The 19,807-nt window shown below is 37.5% G+C and overlaps 2 protein-coding genes and 1 long non-coding RNA gene across 7 annotated transcripts in view; 1 reads left to right on the plus strand and 2 right to left on the minus strand.

Annotated features, from left to right (window-relative positions):
- Positions 1-1,355: 1,355 nt before the first annotated feature.
- Positions 1,356-4,601, minus strand: LOC149045784 (uncharacterized). The gene is made up of 2 exons (XR_016186831.1): positions 4,185-4,601; positions 1,356-4,096 (listed from the first exon to the last, which is right to left on the minus strand). It is a non-coding gene; the product is annotated as an uncharacterized LOC149045784 (long non-coding RNA).
- Positions 1,661-19,784, plus strand: LOC149045785 (uncharacterized). 5 transcript variants are annotated; one of them, XM_089207160.1, is made up of 3 exons: positions 1,661-1,801; positions 3,016-3,088; positions 17,595-19,784. In XM_089207160.1, the coding sequence occupies exon 3, from the start codon at positions 17,730-17,732 to the stop codon at positions 18,675-18,677; it is 948 nt and encodes a 315-aa protein (XP_089063286.1). In that variant the 5' UTR covers positions 1,661-1,801; positions 3,016-3,088; positions 17,595-17,729; the 3' UTR covers positions 18,678-19,784. The 5 variants fall into 5 exon arrangements, with proteins under 5 accessions (XP_089063286.1, XP_089063288.1, XP_089063289.1 ...); XM_089207162.1 differs by having other exon boundaries at positions 17,598-19,784; XM_089207163.1 differs by lacking the exon at positions 17,595-19,784 and adding an exon at positions 13,546-15,657.
- Positions 16,330-19,807, minus strand: part of LOC113664492 (SRSF protein kinase 3) — a 75,063-nt gene continuing 71,585 nt past the window's right edge. Inside the window, exon 16 of the mRNA XM_089207156.1 lies at positions 16,330-16,383. Within this exon, the coding sequence (XP_089063282.1) occupies positions 16,338-16,383 (46 nt within the window). The 3' untranslated portion in view covers positions 16,330-16,337. The remainder of the gene's footprint in view (positions 16,384-19,807) is intronic.

A 19,807-nucleotide genomic window follows, 5' to 3' on the forward strand; every position in this document is an offset into this window, starting at 1 on the left:
TCGTGACTCCCAGGAACTGTATTTGCGATAAAATAAATTTTTGTGGCCTTTACGGTTCGTGGCAAGACTACTAATTGGCTTTGCGCAAGCCTAGTACGCTGGTTCTATTTTTAACCAGCTCGTATGCATGGAACTTTTGACAAGCCCGTGCGTGCTCAAGGTTATTAACTTCCCTGGTTAACAAGGCATAAAGTTTAAAGAAAAAAAATTCTTAAACACATGAATCAAGCAAGATAACCAGAATTCCACCTCTCAGAACTGTTACTCCACTTAAACCGTTAATCACAGTAACTGTGCCAGACAATTTCTCAAAAAAGTAGTTTTAAACACGCGATGACACGATTTCCATCGTGATTTGGTAATGGTAAAAAAAAAAAAATTCACATAAACTTCAAGAAAGACGTCCCGCTTCAACGGTCACTTAAAACAAATCTTTTTAGCTCGGAGAAAGGAACCAAGTTTCTCAAGCAGCAAATTGTAAAAAAGTATGGAATGGGTAAAAGATTAAAAAAAAAAAGGGGAAAAACATTCTGATATCACCTGAACTGTTCTCTGGCCTCTACTCTCTTATTTGAGGGCGAGCGCCACTTGAAAGAAGAAAAATTACGCTTTTCACAGAATTTAAGTCATTTCTCTAAAACTTTAGCTTTACTAAACTTATGTGGGTCCTTTGTAAGATTAACAGAGTTCGAATTGCGATGCGAAGTATATTACGTGGTGTCTTTTAAATTTTTATGAACTTTTGTGGCCTTTACGGTTCATGAAAAGATTACTAATTGGCTTTATGCAGACTTAGTACGCTAGTATTATTTTTAACCAGCTCACATGCATGGAACTTTTGACAAGCCCATGCTTGTTCAAGGTTATTTACTTCCCTGGTTAACAAAGCATAAAGTTTTTAAAAAAAAATAATGGCAAAACGCATGAAACAAACAAGATAACCAGAACTTTTCTCTGGCCTCTGATTTTTTGTTTGAGGGCGGGTGCCACAAGAAAGAAGGAAAATTACACTTGTCACAGAATTTCAATAATTTTTCTGAAATTCCAGCTGCATTAAACTTACGTGGGTCCTTTGTAAGATCAACAGAGTTCGAACTGCGATGCGAAGTATGTTGCGTAGTATCTTTTAAATTAATACGAACTTTCGTGGCCTTTACGGTTCGTGGCAAGACTACTAATTGACTTTACGCAAGCCTAGTGCGCTGGCACTATTTTCAACAGCTCACATGCGTAGAACTTTTGACAAGCCCATGCTTGCTCAGGGTTATTTACTTCCATGGTTAACAAAGCATAAAGTTTTTAAAAAAAATAATGGCAAAACGCATGAAACAAACAAGATAACCAGAACTCTTCTATGGCCTCTAATTTTTTATTTGAGGGTGGGTGCTACGAGAAAGAAGAAAAATTACGCTCGTCACTGAATTTTAATCATTTTTCTGAAATTCTAGTTGCACTAAACTTATGTGGGTCCTCTATAAGATTGACAGAGTTCGAACTGCGATGCGAAGTACATTACGTAGTGTCTTTTAAATTAATACGAACTTTCGTGGCCTTTACGGTTCGTGGTAAGACCACTAATTGGCTTCACGCAAACTTAGTGTGCTGCTACTATTTTTAACCAGCGCAAATGCGTGGAACTTTTTACAAGCCCAAGCATGCCCAAGGTTATTAAATTCCCTGGTTAAAAAATACCTTTATGAAAGGAACTGATACTTCAGGAATCATCATTCGCACCCAAACACCTTGAGAACGTCAATTCACCAACCGTTTTTACAGGAAACTATTTCTATGCGCACTAAAGGTGAGTAAAGTTTCACTATAAATTACAGACTTTAAAACAATTTTGCTAATTAAATAATACTTCGTCAGTTAACTCATATTTTATCCAAATACTCCAAACTAGAAAAAGCTGAGACAAACTAACTGAAAAAAGTGTTACAAAATATGCGCTTATTGTTCATTCGTAGTGCATCAATCGATACTTAATACATACATCAATCGATTTATATAATCAATCGATCTCATCGCCTGATGAAGACTAGTAGTATTGCAGTCGTCGCGATCAACATCCAAAGTGACTCTATCATGAGACAAGCGAATAAAGTTCATTTCCTAACTGAAAAAATATTATACCAAACTACACCAGAACTACACCAAACTATGCTGAAGAACTTCAGCTACGTTCAGCATCCTTCAATAAAATTCACAAAACTACACTGAACTACATCAAACCATACCTGACTTCATCAAACTACACCAAACTACACCAACTTACTCCAAACTACAACAAACTACACTAAACAACACAAAACAACACAAAATACAAACTATGAAAAACTGCAATCGGACTACCATCTGAACTACAATGTACTAGATTAGAGCTTATCCAATGCAAAGCAACTTTATTGATTTCACTAACTACACAGACTGAAGCTAAAAGTACGCGGAAGTACACCTAACTCCACCGGTTGCTAAATCATCAACCACACTAAACTACGGTCAATTTTCTACCACAATTAAACTTAAAAACTGTATAAACTTTTAATGATAAGGTTTTCACGTTTCAGCAGGTTGTCATGTATATTTCCCTCTCGGTGGAAAAAAAATGAAAGCAAAAACTTAAAATCACCTTTAGGCTGGTCTTCTAGGTACCGGCTGAGAATTGATATGTCAGCGCAGTAGAGAAAAATGTCAAACATCACACTTTCGCGATCAAAATTTTAAGAGCTAAACATTTGTTACCATGGAGAAAGGTTTCATTCTCAAAAGCAATTGAAATGTGAGCTGTTCAACAATAACTGTGGAAACAATGTTCTGATATCCTGAAGTAGGCGTTATAGCCTTCACTGACATATTTTCATCTCACAAGAAAATAAATCATGTCTTATACAGAATTTTCGCCACATTTTGAATCGCATTTCGCCAGCACAATAACAAGTTTGTGTCATCCTTCACTCGTTTAACTTTCGTAAACTCATAAATATAAAAATAATTTGTTCCTTGTTGCCTTTTCAGTTTTACGGGTTGAGTCTGTTGCAAACATCATACAGTTGTGATTCAATTAAATCGAAATCCCCTGCGAATAAAGGTAAGCCCTTAATGGTTTAAATATGATTGTCATCGTAAAGAGAGGACGACGAAGTGGAAAGCATTAAATCACTTTCATGAACTAGCCTAAAGGCAATTATGTTTTTAAGCTGTCCTCATCAAAATGGCGTCTTCAGGTTCAATTTCAAGAATCTATCTTGTCCTTTAGTTCCGCGGCATTTTGATCTCAGATCCTAAAGTTCGTTAATTCCAAAATCTACTGAAAAGCTAATAGAAAGAAACATGACTCGTTTGCGGTAAAAATTTGGCGATTAAAAGGAATGCGAAAGTAAGGCGAACTCATTATGTTCGAACTTGATAACAAGGAAACATAACTCGAGGAACGTGCAACTTGTTTTGGGAAAGAAAAAAGAGCAAAGGTAATTCGGTTAGAAGTGGATAAATATGCTTCTCATTTATCGCCGAACCAGTGTCCGAGTAGAAAATAGTTTGATGTAGATTGTTACGGCTGTGTTTTTGGCCTTTTGTTTTCTATTATCAAATATGTTTCTGATGTGGTTTAAAATATTTGGAGCTTAACTTTTAGTGTGCATCTGCGGCCGCACTGACGGCTAGCAGATGCGAAGCCCGATTTTTTTTCATATTTATTGTAGTATTAAGAAAATTGAAGACAGAAATCTTTGCGAAATTTGCCTCCAAAATTTCGAAATAACTGCTATCTTTGCTTTACAATATGGCCGCCGAGAGTTGCCCCCCGGCGGGAAAAAATGTAGTCATAGTCACAGTAGCGCAAACATTTTTGTTTTGATTTTGGTTTATATCGAATACATCGCTAAAATAAGGAAAGACCTACAGGAACCAGGAGTTTTTCTTTACGACTGATGATTCCTGAGCGTGTACTATTTGCAAAAAGGCATTCGATGCCATGAGCAACGACGCAGAAAGATAAATTTAATTGCTTGCCATTCGAAACTGACAGAGAAGGTTCGAGCTCAGAATTGGCGGCCCAACCTCCTGCAAGATGATCATCTGCGTACTAAGCGTAATGCTGAAAATATAAGAGTTTGTACGGGAATATTTACGACCACTCTTAGGAAGTAAAAATACCGTCAAATTTTCAATGAAAAATGCCTCACCTTACTTCCACAGTGCATCGCTTGTTGTCTGAACGCTTACTTTGTTAAAACGAGACCATATTAGCGAGTTATCCATTTCTAAGTTTCCTACTCCTGCGAGAAAACAAGGTCGCACACTATTTCCGAACACCCGATCCGAGAAACGAAAAATCCATGCTCAAAATGACTGCGCGGCCTCAAATCCAACGCAGAATCCAGCCAAATATACTGTAGTTTCATTTCAATTCTCTACCAACTTAATCATCCCGGTGGAACCGACGACAAGCCGCAGTTTGCTTCCTAAATTTCTACTTTACACGTTTCTAACAACCCGCGTACACATTCATCACGACATGCGACCGTTGAAACCAGCTAGGTTGATGCCAACTGACGGCGTAGTCTCTTACTTCCTGCGAGCGGTTGCAAATATTCGCATACAAACTCTTTCATTTTCGTCACGACGCTTATTACGCGAGATGATCGTCTCACAGCTGGAGATTGGGCTGCCTGTGAGCTTAGAGGCAGTGATGCGAGTTAATTATGAGCCTCAAACCACAGGGGCCTCATAGAGTTCACTGAACACAAGGAACACGGCACAAAATGTTATTCTAGCACAATTCGGACTCAATAAATATTGCAAAAAGGGGCAAAGAAATTAAGCAGCAATAAGGACACACCAATTATGTGACTCGAATTTCCACAATGACACAATTCATCAGGCACATTCTAATGCAGTCATGGATGGGAAACTTTTCGCTTGAACAATAATTGTTAATTAATAAGTATTAATAGCTGTATTGCAAATCAGACTATGATCTCGCTGCCCTAGTCACAATAAAATCCAAAGGATGACTGATCACAAAGAAATAACAAAGGCAATTTTCATTAACAGTTGCGTGGAGAAACCAAGATATGAACATATTTCATGAATTTTTTGATGGGAGATAGAACGTAATGATAAAGAAATATCAAAAATAAATAATAAAATGATATGATAAAAATAAATGATAAATAAAATGATAAAAGTAAATGATAAATAAAATGATAAAAAAATAAAATATTTGACATTCCTGCTTCTTAATTATCATTTTTTCCAATTGCTTTTTAATCGACCAACTAACACCATTCGATTTCTACGTTAGGAGACAGCCGAGAACCCAAATCCTCGCAAGTTTCTGTTGAATCTTACCATAAATTTCCTCAGATCTTTACTTTGCCAGAAGAAAGATGTCTTTCAGGAACAGTTATTTTCATGGATTCTTATCTCTCTTTATATAAAAGTTTCCCAGAACTTGCTGCTCCGACCCACAGTTTACATTAAGACCACCCACCACCTTGAAATTACCTCCTTAGGCCATTCGCGACAATTTTTTATGTATGTTGATCATCGGTTCATTAATCTGTTAAGTATCTGCTCTCTTCAGGCTTACTGAGCATGAAGACTGAGGCGAATCTTTTGCATGCAAAGAATCCGGAATTTTCGCAAAACATTTACAAAGCCTTTTTTGCCAGTCCCGCTTCTTCTTAGAAAAGATATTTTTAATCACATCAAAGAATGCAAACGAATGGTTACTCCATAGTGTGTTTATGACCACATGATTTGACACGAACAGTATGATATCTATCATTAATTTTCCTTTTGTGTTAGCCAATCAGAAAATGTTGATGGAACAAAGCCCCTGAGATGTAACTTCTATAGTATAACGGAAGTTTCATTTTTTTCTTAATTCGGATCTTGAATGTCGATAAAAGGAGGAAAGGAACCCGTCGGTTTCATTTTGATCAGGGACTCTGCTAGTAGATTATGTTAAGCGGATTCTGAACAGGACGATAATAGTTGCCTACAAAGTACTTTCGTATCTAACCCTGAGGGAAAAGAAAGAGAGACTTATTGATCTATTTTTGTCACAAGAATTTTAATGCAAGGACTGTGTCCATTTTCTGGGACAAGCTTTTCAAAGCATTCCGCTGCTTTTAAATCTCGGAGCTCTAACGAAGGGCCGACTTGTAAAAAGGCAGCTTTTTTTTCCCAACAACAGCATAAAAACTCTCAGCGGTTTTCTAAGCAAGTTAATTTTTAGTTGATGAATAAACCAAACACTCCCCTTAGAGCCTGAGAGCACCCGGTCGTGGATTCATCCGAGATGTACTAGTTTTTATCTTAAAAGATATGTGTTTGGAAAGCTATTATTACAGAGATTACTCAACTTTAAGAAAGTAGCATTGATGTTACATCTACTTCTAAGATCTACTTCTTACCTTAATATTTATATTATACCTTGATATTTATATTGGATGAAAAGCTTTCAATAAAAAAGAGATCACTCAACTGAGCAAGAATATAGTATTGATACTATTTTTATTTCTTAGAAGATTTAAGACCACACATCGAATATATTGAGCCTTTACTTTGCTGAAAGAGGTTTTTTTGAAACATTAAAGCTGAATTATGTGTAAGTCTGGGTCTTTAAACAATGAGCTTAGCGTGCATACAATAATAGCGGAGCTCGCAGCGCACGTAGCGTAGCCCTATGATGATACGAAACAGTAGTAACCCAAGAAGCCGAAAAACTTTAGACGTATGATCCTACGGACGTCCGTTGAAGATGTTACTTCTAGCATGCGTGGTCAACTGTGCCGCGGGCAGTATCTTAACTATTACATGATGGAAGGGCGAGGAAGAAGATAATGCGCAAGCTCGATTGCTTACATAAATTGGATACCCCTGTAGCATGCGCCAGAAGACATCACTGAGCAAGATGACAATGAAGTGCTCATACTCGCGTGCCAAGCTTTAGTGCAGCATACTGCGGGCACACGGTTAGGCATTACACGAGGGCTTCACATGGGCTGGTAGATATGAAGCTGCGTAATCAAATAATTTGCAACCCGCGCTTTAAGCGGGAAATCAAACTGGCGAGGTTTTAGTTGAACAGTAATTCGCATTTTTTTGCAATTTCTAATCAGCTCGCAAAGCAAAAATACTGGCAGAGCTAAAGCTTTGTCAAACGGAGGAAATTGTTTAAATTCAAGTTCGTGGAAAGAGGATTTTGAGTGAAGATACATGTCGGCTGGATAGAAAGAGACAGACCGACCAAAGAAACTAACGGGTAAACGGCGTAAAGCGAGTCGAGAAAATCGCGCAAGAAAGTTAGAAAAGGCGCCAAAATAGGCAGAACACGACGAGAGGAACGCGAAAGAGAACAAGAAAAGGCAAAAGTAAAAAGGCAAATATCCAGCGAAAAGTAACGCGAGAAAGAAATACGAAGTCGCTCCTGAAAACAGACTCAAAAGAGGTCATCAACAAAGAGAAGCGAACTACAAAGGATCCGAGAAAGAAGAGGAGGTAAGTCGTGTTTTATTTTGGTTTTTTCGTACGCTAAGGCCCAGAAAAATTCAAACTTTTTTTTTTTTTCACCAATCGTTTTATACTAGCTTCAGTTTTTAATTCAACTGATCACGTTTTGGTAAAACATTGACTTTGGCATTCATCGCCTAAAAGCCCTTGCGTCGTTTATCACTCGAATAACATTTCATAGTGTTCGTATTCTTTAGGTTATTTCTTGTCCTATCGTTTGGAATGTGTAATACAGTCGTGGTGTGAAGGGAAAAGAAGTTATCTTTCTAGGATTTTGTTTTTCCTAAAAAGTTTTCAAATTATGGCGAACAACGAGCGAAATTTTCTACTTTTTTTTTCTTCAGTAAACTATCGCAGGATTTACACTATGCATTTAAAAGGATCGCGCTTTGTCGAAGATGTATTGTTTTACCTTAAGAACGAAGTAGCGGCCTTTCCCAAAATTGAAATAAACTGAGATTGAGTCAGCGATGTTCAAGTTTACATTAAGTCTGACGCAGTAATTTGATTTTGACAATATTGTCATGTGAGAACCCGTCAAACATCTGAGAATTAAATTACGGACCGCAAACGTGTAGTGCAAACAAATCCACGGGTAAAACAGAGGTAGTGCTACAGCGGGATGAGTGAATTTCATAGTTTGGTTGTCTAACTTTTCAGCGCTATGTTTTCATGCTTTCTACTCGATTCGTTCCAACTTCAGGAAATGGTTTTGTCTCACAAAACATGGAGCCACTTTCTCTTCGCTCAACATCTCGAGGCTTACTTCTTGCTCGAGTTATGATAAACATGCTTGCGATACTTTAATTTTTTCCTAGTGTTGGAAATTGTGGAATCAATCTCTGGAATTGATAGTCATTACATTTTGCAAGAAGCGTTCGAGTTTTGATCGTGTAATTAAACGGGGTCCTGGCAATTTGAGCTCACAAGCACGCTGGTAAGCACATGGTTAGTGTAAAGAATTGTTGCTTACAGTTTTTGAATTCACGAGCAGGTGTTGTAAAAAGGTTCGCTTAACTTTTTCATTGTTACACATTTCTTTTTCTAAGAATCTTGCTTATCCGGCCCATGCTGAATTCTAATTTTTCAACCAAATTTTATTTTCTTTTTAATGTTCTAAGATCTCCTATCTCCTAGTATCAGTTGATATTCATGTGATTGAAATAATTACATGAAATCTTCCAGATGTATGGCACAAATTTTTTCCTCTGATCCTCTTAACATTTTATTATGGGAAAAGACTGGTATTGGCTCTTAAAGTATAGTCAAATTAAAGTTCTTGTGCACATCCTATGCATCAAATTTATGTTGTGAAATGTTGTATCTTTCTTAAAACTAGTTGAACAGTATAAGAATGATAGTTTCCAAGTTTGAAAAAAGTCACGGCCAGCGAAAATCCTCAGTTTCTTTGCCCTGACAGCCCAACCTCATCAAAACATTGCCAAAAGGAGCGATTAGCAAATTAATAATACAGACAAGAGAGCCTATTCCCACATACAGCCTCCTCAATCATGTTAGCTTACTATGGACATAGCATTTCAAACGTAATGTATATGCCAGAAATTTTCCATTTCCCTGACTAATCATTTTGCTGGACTCCTCCGGCCGCTGGAGACAGTATCCAAGACAAGTCACAAATTTGATGTTAACGTGTTTAATAATCGCAAGATTCACAAGGTCTTCGCACAATCACGGTCAATCTAACTCTCTGTCCAATAGATTCGAATTAACAACTTAAAGGGGGGCAGGCTCTCAATAATAAGCACGTGCTTCCGTTGTCACGGGTTACATAATTACGTAATATGTGCCCCAGTCCCCGACATCATTTTGAAATAGTGTTTAGAAGTTGTGGAAAATGGCTGGGTTGAAGTATAATACAAAGACTTGCCAGTAGATAATCAAATGAAACTTTTTACATATTAATAAAATTTGTCGTTGCGTTTCATGTTAACAGGTGGCAACAACTCCACCTTCCAGTAAATTCAATTAATGAAAAACATGAGAAAATACTATCTTAAACTTTTCAACCTATTTCACATCGCCAATAACATCATCAACTCAACTTTTAAACTAAAGAGAAAACTTGAGTGCAGTTTAAAATTGCGGCGTTCAGAACCCAAAACATTCCCCTCGAATTCTTGTCTTGAAAATTAACAAAAACCGAAACTATGGTTCGCTTTAATTTTGACCCAAATAGTTGCACGAATGTAAGAAAGAGAAAATGAGATTAAACATCAGAAACACTGAAAAAGCACTGAAGAATAAAAGCTTTGTTCAAGTAGGATTCTGAGGCGTTTTTCTCGGCTAACTGCAATGTATTGTAATAGGCACCGTCGTTCCGTTTTTAACGGTTAAAACTCATTTAAACCCTCCAATAATATTGATATTTAATGAGGGAACCCAACTCGCCTAAGCAGTATTCAGCGGGAACTTCGAGACGTAATTCACATTTCTAATCTGCAACCATGGCATTTCCCAAGCTTTATTTAGCAATTATTCCATGAGAGCGGAATTGACATGAGTTAGCCTTTAAGTATTTTATTTTTAAGAAGCGTAATTATTATTTTATTGCAGACACCCAAACAAATATCTCAAAATTTGCCACAGAGGGTGGCACTCGCACACAGTCTCGTACATTCCGCTAATAAAGGGTCCATGGCTTATGACCAAGTTTCAAGACCATAGCCTCGATTCCAATCAAAATTTAGGAGCTGAGAAGATTTCAATATTTGTCAACAACAAAACAGATGCTTAAAAGTATTGGCTAAGTAGTTTCCTTCGTAAATGTTAATAAAGTTGAACTATTTGTTAGTGAGGCAAAGCAAATGTTTGTGAAACTTATTAGATATTTGCACTATGTGATTTTATGAGAATATCCGCCGGACACTAATAATCGCAGATGTTTTCACGGTGTTTTAAAAACGTGTGATTATCAGTTGCTTAAGCTAAAAGCGAAATGGTAAATCAACAGTTTATATACCCGTACTAGAATTAGCTTTATGTTCGAAAAGTGTCGAATTTTCCTGAGGCCATGTTCAAGCATTTATTATTTATGACAAAATTTCCATCAATAAAAATTACCTATTTGAATTTCAAAAGCTTTAGTCGCTCACTGAGTAAAGCTTTTGACTCAGAATTGTCTTTTGTTTCACGGCAAACCATGCACCAATACCATTTAAGAAAAAGCTACCTGCAGTTCACGGAATATCTTCAACAGTGGGGTTTCGCTTACCCCCTTAAAAAACCAGAGAAACAAAATGAAAAGCTAGAAGTGTTAATTGCGGATGACTTTAATTTGCGGTCAATTGGCTGTCGATGAAGACGAATGTCAGGTAAGACACACACTTCAGTGCTAAAAATTTATGTTGAGCGAACAAGGACGAATATAAGTATTCCAATTAAAGAAATGTTTCTGACCCTTCAAATGTCGATGAACTAAATCATAAAAAACTTTTACAAAAGATTTTAGGTTGGCACATAACATTTGTGACTCCGTAACAAGGCTAACTTAGATATATCCGTAAGATAAAATGCTAAATTTTAGTTAGAACTAAAGAGATGACGTGATACTTTTGCATAGGAGGACACTGGGGTTCGCGATATTTCGAAAGTGAACAATTTTTCTTGCAGTATTTCGGTATTTTGGGCGATATCAAATATTATCTTCCAAGTCTTCCACTGTTTTCCGAGCCGTTTCCACTTTCCGATTCTTTCGGTAACAAGCTTAATTCGAAAATTACCTAACTGAAACTAGGTTCACTCTAGTCGAAATTTTGCCATTTACACACAAGCAGAAAAAATCCGAAATAAAACGTCTTCTCTTTGGTCGTTTCTCCGGTGATTTTGAATCTGAAATTTAAAGTTGAAACGTCGAATCCGAACTCTTTTCAGTCCGGAACGTTTGAATATTTACAAATTCTAAATTGCTATTTTTATGTTGTTTGTACTGTTTATATTTTTGAAAATATTGGGGAATTTGCCCATTCTCTTTTTTCTGTAATGCAGCGTTCAGAACCCAGAATATCCCCTTCGAATTCTTGTCTTGAAAATTGACCAAAACCGAAAATATGGATCGCTTTAAGGGGGCATTACGTTTGGATTTTGAAGAAAAATTGAAAATTTCACCCCCAGATCTCAGTTAAAAATTTCCACCAATATGAAGCCCGGTTACAAAAGCACTCAATCTTCACAGATCGAAAGTGTGCTCCATCTTGTTTACTTGTCTTCTTGTCCGTAAATCGTGCTAAAAGTTGGGAAAAATAGTCTGTTTTATGAATTATGCGTGAAAAAGAAAAAGGTTTTATCGCCAAATTTGCCACGTACAGAGAGTGCAAAAGGTCCATGGCTTTTGATCAAGGTTCGTGGCGATAGCCTCGAATCCAATCAAAGCTGAAAACATTTCCTGGCTGAGGAGATTTTAATATTTATATCAGCAACGGAACAGATGCTTAAAAGTACTGTCTGAGTAGCTGCCTTCGTAAATATTATTGAAGTTGAACTAATTATTGGTAAGGCAAAGCATAATTTTTGTGAAACTTGTTAGATATTTGTTCTTCGCGTTTTTTGAGAATATCCGTGACACTTATTGCAGATGTTTTCACGGTGTTTTAAAAACGTATAATTATCAGTTGGTTTAGCTAAAAGCGAAATGGTAAATCAACAGTTTATATACCCGTAGCAGAATAAGCTTTATGTTTGAAAAGTGTCGAATTTTCCAGAGGCTATGTTCAAGCATTTATTATTTATGACAAAATTTCCATCAATATAGGTTACCTATTTGAATTTGAAAGGCTTTAGTCGCTTACTGAATAATACTTTTGACTCAGAATTGTCTTTTGTTTCACGACAAACCATGCAGCAATCCAATTTTTAAGAGATTTTTTTTAAGAGTTCATGCTCTGATATAAAGCACTACCTACAGTTCACAGAATATCTTCAACGACACTAAGAAGTGTTAATTACGGTTGACTTCAATTTGCGGTCAATTGGCAGCTGATGGAGACAAGTTAACTCCAGTCGAAATTGTTCCGGACTCGTTTTGCCGTTTACACACAAGTAGAAAAAATCCGAAATAAAACCTCTTCTCTTTCGTAGTGTCTCCGGTGATTTTGAATCTGAAATCTAAAGCTAGAAAGTGGAATCCGAAAACAAATTCTGGAATGCTGTTTCTATGTTGTTTGTACTGTGTATACTTTTCGCAATATTAGGGAATTTACCCTTTTTTTTTCTGTATGCAACGTTCAGAACCAAGAAAATTCCCTCGAATTCTTGTCTTGAAAATTAACCAAAACCAAAACTATGGTTCGCTTTAATTTTGACCCAAATAGTTGCACGAATGTAAGAAAGAGAAGATAAGATTAAACATCAGAAAAACTGAGAAACAAAGAAGAGAAGCTTTGTTCAGTTAAGATTCTGAGGCGTTTTTTCTAACTAACAGAGCAGTTTATTGTTTCAAACTGCAGTGTATTGTAATAGGAAACGTCGTTCCGCCATAATGAATTGTTGAACATATGCTAATTTAGGTGTTGCTTGGAAAATTAATCGAATGCAACATTGACCGCAACTTGTTGTCAAAAGATTAGTCAGCTGCGGTATAGCTTCCCTCACAACCGCTGTACATGATAGTATCTGTATATTTCTAAGTCAATAAACTTTGAAAAATCTGTTTTCTATCAGAGTTAATCAAGAGTGAAAATAATGTTCGTGAATCAATTTAATAGCATTCTATCACAAATGCTGCAGTGTAATTGGCTGCGCTTCATGCTTTCAATTTTTTTTTAATTTCGAGCTTGAGATTTTTATCGCCTGATACTGAATTTGGGAGGGTTAAGGCGTCTGCATGACTGAAACCAGAAGGCGTCTAATCTTACAAACATTATTAACCTAAGCGCGGAACATGGGGTCTACAAGCCTAACCTGAAGAAAATGTTATGTGACGGTGACATATCGGAGCGAACACACACGCCATTTCTTCGGCTGACTTTTTTATTTCGCTCTTCACCGACTTTATGCTTTCCTTCGCAGGCAGTGTGACATCTAAAAGAGCAAGCTTTATTGAAATACTGCAGCCCAGTGAACACAGGAAGGGTGATAATCCTGCAAGATTTTAGGAAGTTCACGAGGGTTAGGGAAGAAAATTGTGGAAACTACCGAAGATGGAAGAACTGCCAAGAGAGTTGCAAGAGGCTTCAAAGGCAGCAGTAGAAGGTGCTCTGCCTTCGCCACGGGAGCTAACGTTAAACGTGGAAGATGCACTGCGTCATAAATGGAAAAAAAATCCTATTTACACGTGTATTTTGCAGGAGGTTGCCGTGGAATTCGTGGAAAAATTGTCTATTTTGCCGCTCACCACATGCAGTGATTATCTTGGTAAGTATCCCTCCTTTCCTGGTGTCTACCTGATATATTACATTGGTGAAACTTCTCTCTATGGAAACCTGGTCAGTCCTTCTCGATACAGACCCATCTACGTTGGAAAGTCCAACAACGATATCTTAAATCAACTGAACGACCACCGAAGGAAAGTAGCGCGACCTGATGACCTAGAGGTGACGGACTTCGTCGTTCGATTCATAATTCTGGACATAAAAAACTATGCGGCCGCTATTGAGGAGTCGCTTATAGAGTACTATGAACCTTTGTGGAACAGTAAGACAGTGAGGTTCTTTTTTGGTAACGCTAAAGACCCAAAAAACAACTGGTACGCATACCATGTTGCGAAGGTTAAGTGTAAGAGAGAAGAAATGATAAAACGCGTTAAGGAGTATCAGTATCATAAGTCAACTAGCGCTCAATCTGACCACCAAGCCTCTGCAAATCCGCCGTAATTGAGCTTAAAGTTTTTAATTTCGACTGTAAATAATTTTATTTGATCTCCAGGGAATGTGTGAGTAACTAGCAACTGCTGGACGAGGTTGAGAAAAATAACGTGAATAGTCGATGACGAGTAGATTAGTTAACTGTGCATGTGAACGCCGCAGACTGAGGCATTGACCTCCAAGACAAGGACGACTCGCCTAAATGTGTGATAATCGGGCTCAAAATTGTTTTATCAATCGATTTCCAGGTTTGTTTTTTACATAACTGCTATTTTTTTTTTGCGAAAATCTCGTCTTCGATTGCCTAGAAAGTGATCTGCCGTCTTTCCTCAACCTCATTCCTCATGCGCGTAGGAATCGAGAGATCACATTTTTGACCAACGGGAGAGCGGGCTCTGGTTACGAGTGTGGACATGACTGCGCATGTACAGAATATTAAAAGGATCAAACACAGTTATTCGGTTTTGGGTATGAACAGATCATTAACCGTTAGGTGACGCCATGGACTCCAAACAAACGAAATGAAAACAAAAGGTATGGAATGATAATTTTTCAGGTCCCTATAGATCTCACAAACTGCCTAGCTAGCCACTAGTACAGGTCCTCGATCGGTAAGGTGAGCCGTTAACAGTTAACTGCCGAGTGAGAGAGTTTCAGCTTGGCCCCTTCTCAGAGAAATCGAACTAGAATGACTGGTCAGAACGAAATAACATAGTTTACCATTTTTTAAGTTAGATCCCTCAACGAGAATTGTCTAAATCCATTTTTTTTTCTCAGGAGTGAGAAAGTCTCTAACCTTTACGCTTTCCCTCGACTCTTTAACCCCTTAGAGAGACCGGCGTCTACTTTCTCCACACAATATCACCCCCGAAACAAACATTAAGGTCGTCAGAATGAAGGGAATGATCACTAACGAAAGCAGCTCTTGATTGTTAAACATATTCTCCTTGTCGGCACCTTAGTAAATGTAAAGAGGACAGTATGGAGAATATGCATACTCTTGTTAGGATGCAAAGTGTTAATTGGGTTGACAAATTTGAAAATTTCACAAAGCTTCAGTATTTTTCCAGGTAGATTTTCATTGTATCCTTTAATTAAGGAAACCTGACTCTGAAGTCAATCAAGTTATTCACAAATGAGTTTCCAAACCAACAAAAGAAGTCGAAATAAATTATCACAACTCTATAAATAGCTGACTATATAAAATCAAAATTAGCCTCTGTCTTAACTAATCATTGCAATAAGAAGTAGCTAGATCAATGACTCTGTGTAAATATAGTTTGTAGTAACCTGAATAAATACTTGGTATGTTGTTCAAGTTGTTCTTCTTCGAATAAGATGTCCTTTTTTCGTGGTTTTTCTACAACATTGAGTCTTCGGAATACTTTATTCCTTGCACAGGTCCCTTGAATTTGGACGAAATTGTAACAGTTTTGAGTGCGAGAACTCTCCGGGACGTTTTTAGGAACTTTTTTGTTTCACTGACTTAAATGACGTAAAATAAGCATATTTAAACCAAGGAAAATCCAGAAAAAGTGTAAGAGTGTAATGTTCTCAGTGTAACGTTCACATCTTTAAAGAAATATTCACCTCATCATCTTTCATCGGAAGCGAACTGTAAAGTTCCAAACGAAAATATAACCTTAGTTAAATCCGCGACTTGTGACTAGCCGCTTTTTCGTTCTATGTTTGCCACAAAGAGTTGTTGTTTTAAGTTGATGGTGCTCGACCAAACATAAATCCATCTTTGGATAAAAGGGTTTCAAAGTAAAACAACATATCCTGATGATATCAGACAACCCTTGGTCATCTCAAAGCTGTACAAGATGGCTTGAAAGGGTAATGAACACCAAATTCAACGAACACAGGTTTGTTTTCGTCTGGGTTCTTCTAAACTTCTCTCAGTCAGCGATGTTCAAGGCACTGAGCAGCCGTCGCCCGTTTAGTTGTGTCGAAGTCGAGCATTGGAAGCAGAAACGCTGAGAATTCCATGGCGTCCTACTCCGGCCATTCGTACTTCTCGCGAAGAACATCGTAAAGTCCCCTGGAAGTGTAGACAATTACAACTCAGAATCTATAGCTTTGTGGCTTTTCTCAAAAACAAGACAAACAGAAACCTCAGGACGACTTCTAACTCACTCAAGGTTTGAAGCTGATTAGTTTCTAAGGAAACAATGTTTCTGTCACTGGGAGGTATCAAAAGATAATTAGCTTCCTTGTAGAGTTTCCAAAGTACGCGTTTCAAGCGTTATATCGACAACGGCAAGATGCTTAAAAGTATGGTCTAAGTCGTTGCCTTCGTGAATGATATTGAAGTTGAACTATTTATTGGTGAGACAAAGTATAGTGTGTGTGAAACTTATCAGTTATTTGCACTACGTGATTTTAAGAGAATATCCGTGACACTAATACATAACTCCTCTACATTGGTATAAAATTTCCACACAAGCTAGCTAGGTCGGCACATAACATTTATTTTATCCGTAAGATAAAATGCTACAACTTAATAGATAACTTAATATGTATGTATAGGAGGACACTGGGATTTGCGATATTGCGCCGATAACGACCATTTTTTCCGGCAGCATTTCGATAGTTTTTGTAGAATTTTGGGCGGTATCAAATATTATCCTCCAAATCTTCCAGTGTTTCATGAGCCATTTCCAGTTTCCGATTCTTTCGAAAACAGGCGAAATTCGAAAACTACCAAACGGAGACTAGGTTCATACTAGTCGAAATGATTCCGGATTCGTGAGTTTTGCCGTTTATAAACAAGTAGAAAAAATCCTTCTCTCTTTGAACTCTTCGGTGATTTTTAATCTGAAATTTAAAGTTGGAACATCGAATCTAAAACCTTTTGAATCGGAACGTTTGAATGTTTACAAATTTTAAATTGCTATTTCTATGTTGTTTGTACTGTGTAAAAAACTGGACATATGGTACGCTCTAATTTTGACCCAAATAGTTGCACGAATGTAAGAAAGAGAAAATAAAATTAAACATTCGAAACACCAAGAAGCAGAGAATGGAAGCTCCGCACGCCTGATACTGAGTTGGGGTGGACGAAGTCCTCTGTGTGACTGAAACCAGGAGGCGTCTAATCTCAAAAATTACTAGCTTAAGCGCGGAACATGGGGCTTACAAGTATCACAGAAAGAAAATGTTTAATGATGGCGACATATCGGAGCGAGCGTAAACGCTATTTCTTCGGCTGACTTTTTATTTCGCTTTTAACTAAATTTATCCGTTCCTTAGCAGGTAGTGTGACATCTTAAAGACCAAGGTTTATCGAAATACTCCAGCTCGGCGAATTCAGGTGGTTTTATAATCCTACAAGATTTTAGGAAGTTTACAAGGGTTAAGGAAAAAAATTGTCTAAAACTAACGAAGATGACGCCACGTCGTTGGAATAAACAGAGGTCTAAGATACTCCTCATGGATATTCATAAAATTTCGAACAACTTAGCGTCAAAAGTTTCAACTGATTACAGGGAGGATGAGATGGCCTTAAAGGCAAGAGTAACAGATGGTCTGCCTTTGCTACCAAAATGTTGTAAATATAAAGATTCTGAAATACATCGGAAGATACAAGAAATTTATTCCTTGTGCGAAGTGTTTGAATTCAACGAAACGCTGGCAACTTCATGCAACATGTACGTGAGAACTGTTCTTAGCGATAGAAAACTCATGGAGTTTGTTGGTTTTGACTCCATTCTAAGCTGTTTAGATATTTCTAAACGCATATTTATAACGCTTGGAATCAAACAGGAGAGAAAGCTTGAAGTGGAAAGAGAAATTCGTGAAGCAATTGAACCACAGAATAAATTCTCATGTTTCTTGCAGGAGAAAGCTGTGACATTCGTGGAAAAATTGAATATTTTTCCAATCACTATAAGTAAAGATTATTCTGGTGCGCATCCACGCTTTGATGGTGTCTACCTGATTTATTACGTTGGTCAAACTTCACCTTATGGAGACCGGGTTAAACCTTCTCAAGTTCAACCCATCTACGTTGGAAAGTCTAAGAGAGATATCTTAGGTCGCCTGGACGACCACCGCTCGAAAATAGCACGAGCTAAGGACTTAAAGGTGACGGACTTCGTCGTTCGATTCATGAGAATGGACGATAAAACCTATGTGAGCTCTATTGAGGATACGCTTATAGAGTACTATAATCCTTTGTGGAACAATAAGTCAGTGAGGTTCTCTTTTGGTAACGCTAGAGACCCAAACAACAACTGGTACGCATACCATATTGATATGGTTAAGTGTCGGAGAAGAGAAATGATGAAACGTATTCGGGTCTATAAGAATAATAATAATAATAACTTTATTTAAGTGTCAGTGTATTTTAGCACTGCTGTGCTAATTGGGGACACTGTAAATAAGGAAACAAATATCGTAAATGAACAGAAACTCGTTAAAAACCCCAACTGGTTGGAGGCAGACCAGTTGGCTATTTACAAAGCGTGCAGGAGTTGAATTCGGGGCCACCGAAGACAAATCCATCCAGTGGCAGGGAGGAGGACTTGAACCCGGGACCTCCGGCTTACAAGTGCAGCGCCCTAACCACTAAGCCACGCTCGCCTCCTTCAAACATCAAAACAGTGAAACATCAGTAAAGCAGAACCAGCGCTCAATCTAACCACCACACCTCTGTAAATCCGCCTTTATTGGGCTTAGAGTTTTTAATTTCAACTGTATATAATTTTATCTGATCTCTAGCGAATGTGTGAGTAATTAGCAACTGCTGGACGAGGTTGAGAAAAAATAACGTGAATAGTCGATGACGAGTAGATCAGTTGGTTGTGAACACCGAAGACTGACTGATTGACCTCCGAGACAAGGACGACTCGCCTAAATGTGTGGTAATCGAGCTCAAAATTGTTTTATCATTCGATTATCAAGTTTGTTTTACATCATTGATTTTTTCATTATTCCGGGAATCTCGTCTTCGACTGCGTCCACAAAAAAAAAAGTGATCTGTCGTCTTTTCCTAGCCTCATCCCTAGTAGTCCCATTTATCATGCACTCAGGAATCGAGAGGTGGCATTCTTGACAAATGTCGCAAAATTTGCCACAGTGAATGCGACGGAACAGATTCAAGTATTGTTTAAGTAGTTTCCATTGTAAACTTTATTAAAGTTGAACTATTTAGTGGTAAGATAAAGCGTAATGTTTATGAAACTTATTAGATATTTGCACTATGTGATTTTTTGAGAATATCCGTGACACTTATAATCACAGACGTTTTTACGGTGTTTTAAAAACGTATAATTATCGGTTGGTTTAGCTAAAAGCGAAAAGGTAAATCAACAGTTTATACACCCGTACTAGAATAACTTTTATATTTGAAAGGTGTCGAATTTTCCTGAGACTATGTTCAGCAATTTATTATTTATGACAAAATTTCCATCAATAAAGGTTACCTATTTGAATTAGAAAGGCTTCAGTCGCTTACTGAATAA

This window comes from Pocillopora damicornis, chromosome 5, assembly GCF_964200805.1.
Source record: "Pocillopora damicornis chromosome 5, jaPocDami1.2, whole genome shotgun sequence".
NCBI lineage: Eukaryota > Metazoa > Cnidaria > Anthozoa > Scleractinia > Pocilloporidae > Pocillopora > Pocillopora damicornis.

Bases quoted from the DNA above. Each gene is read 5' to 3' on its own strand.
- LOC149045785 (XM_089207160.1), top strand. From the start codon at position 17,730: ATGACGCCACGTCGTTGGAATAAACAGAGGTCTAAGATACTCCTCATG.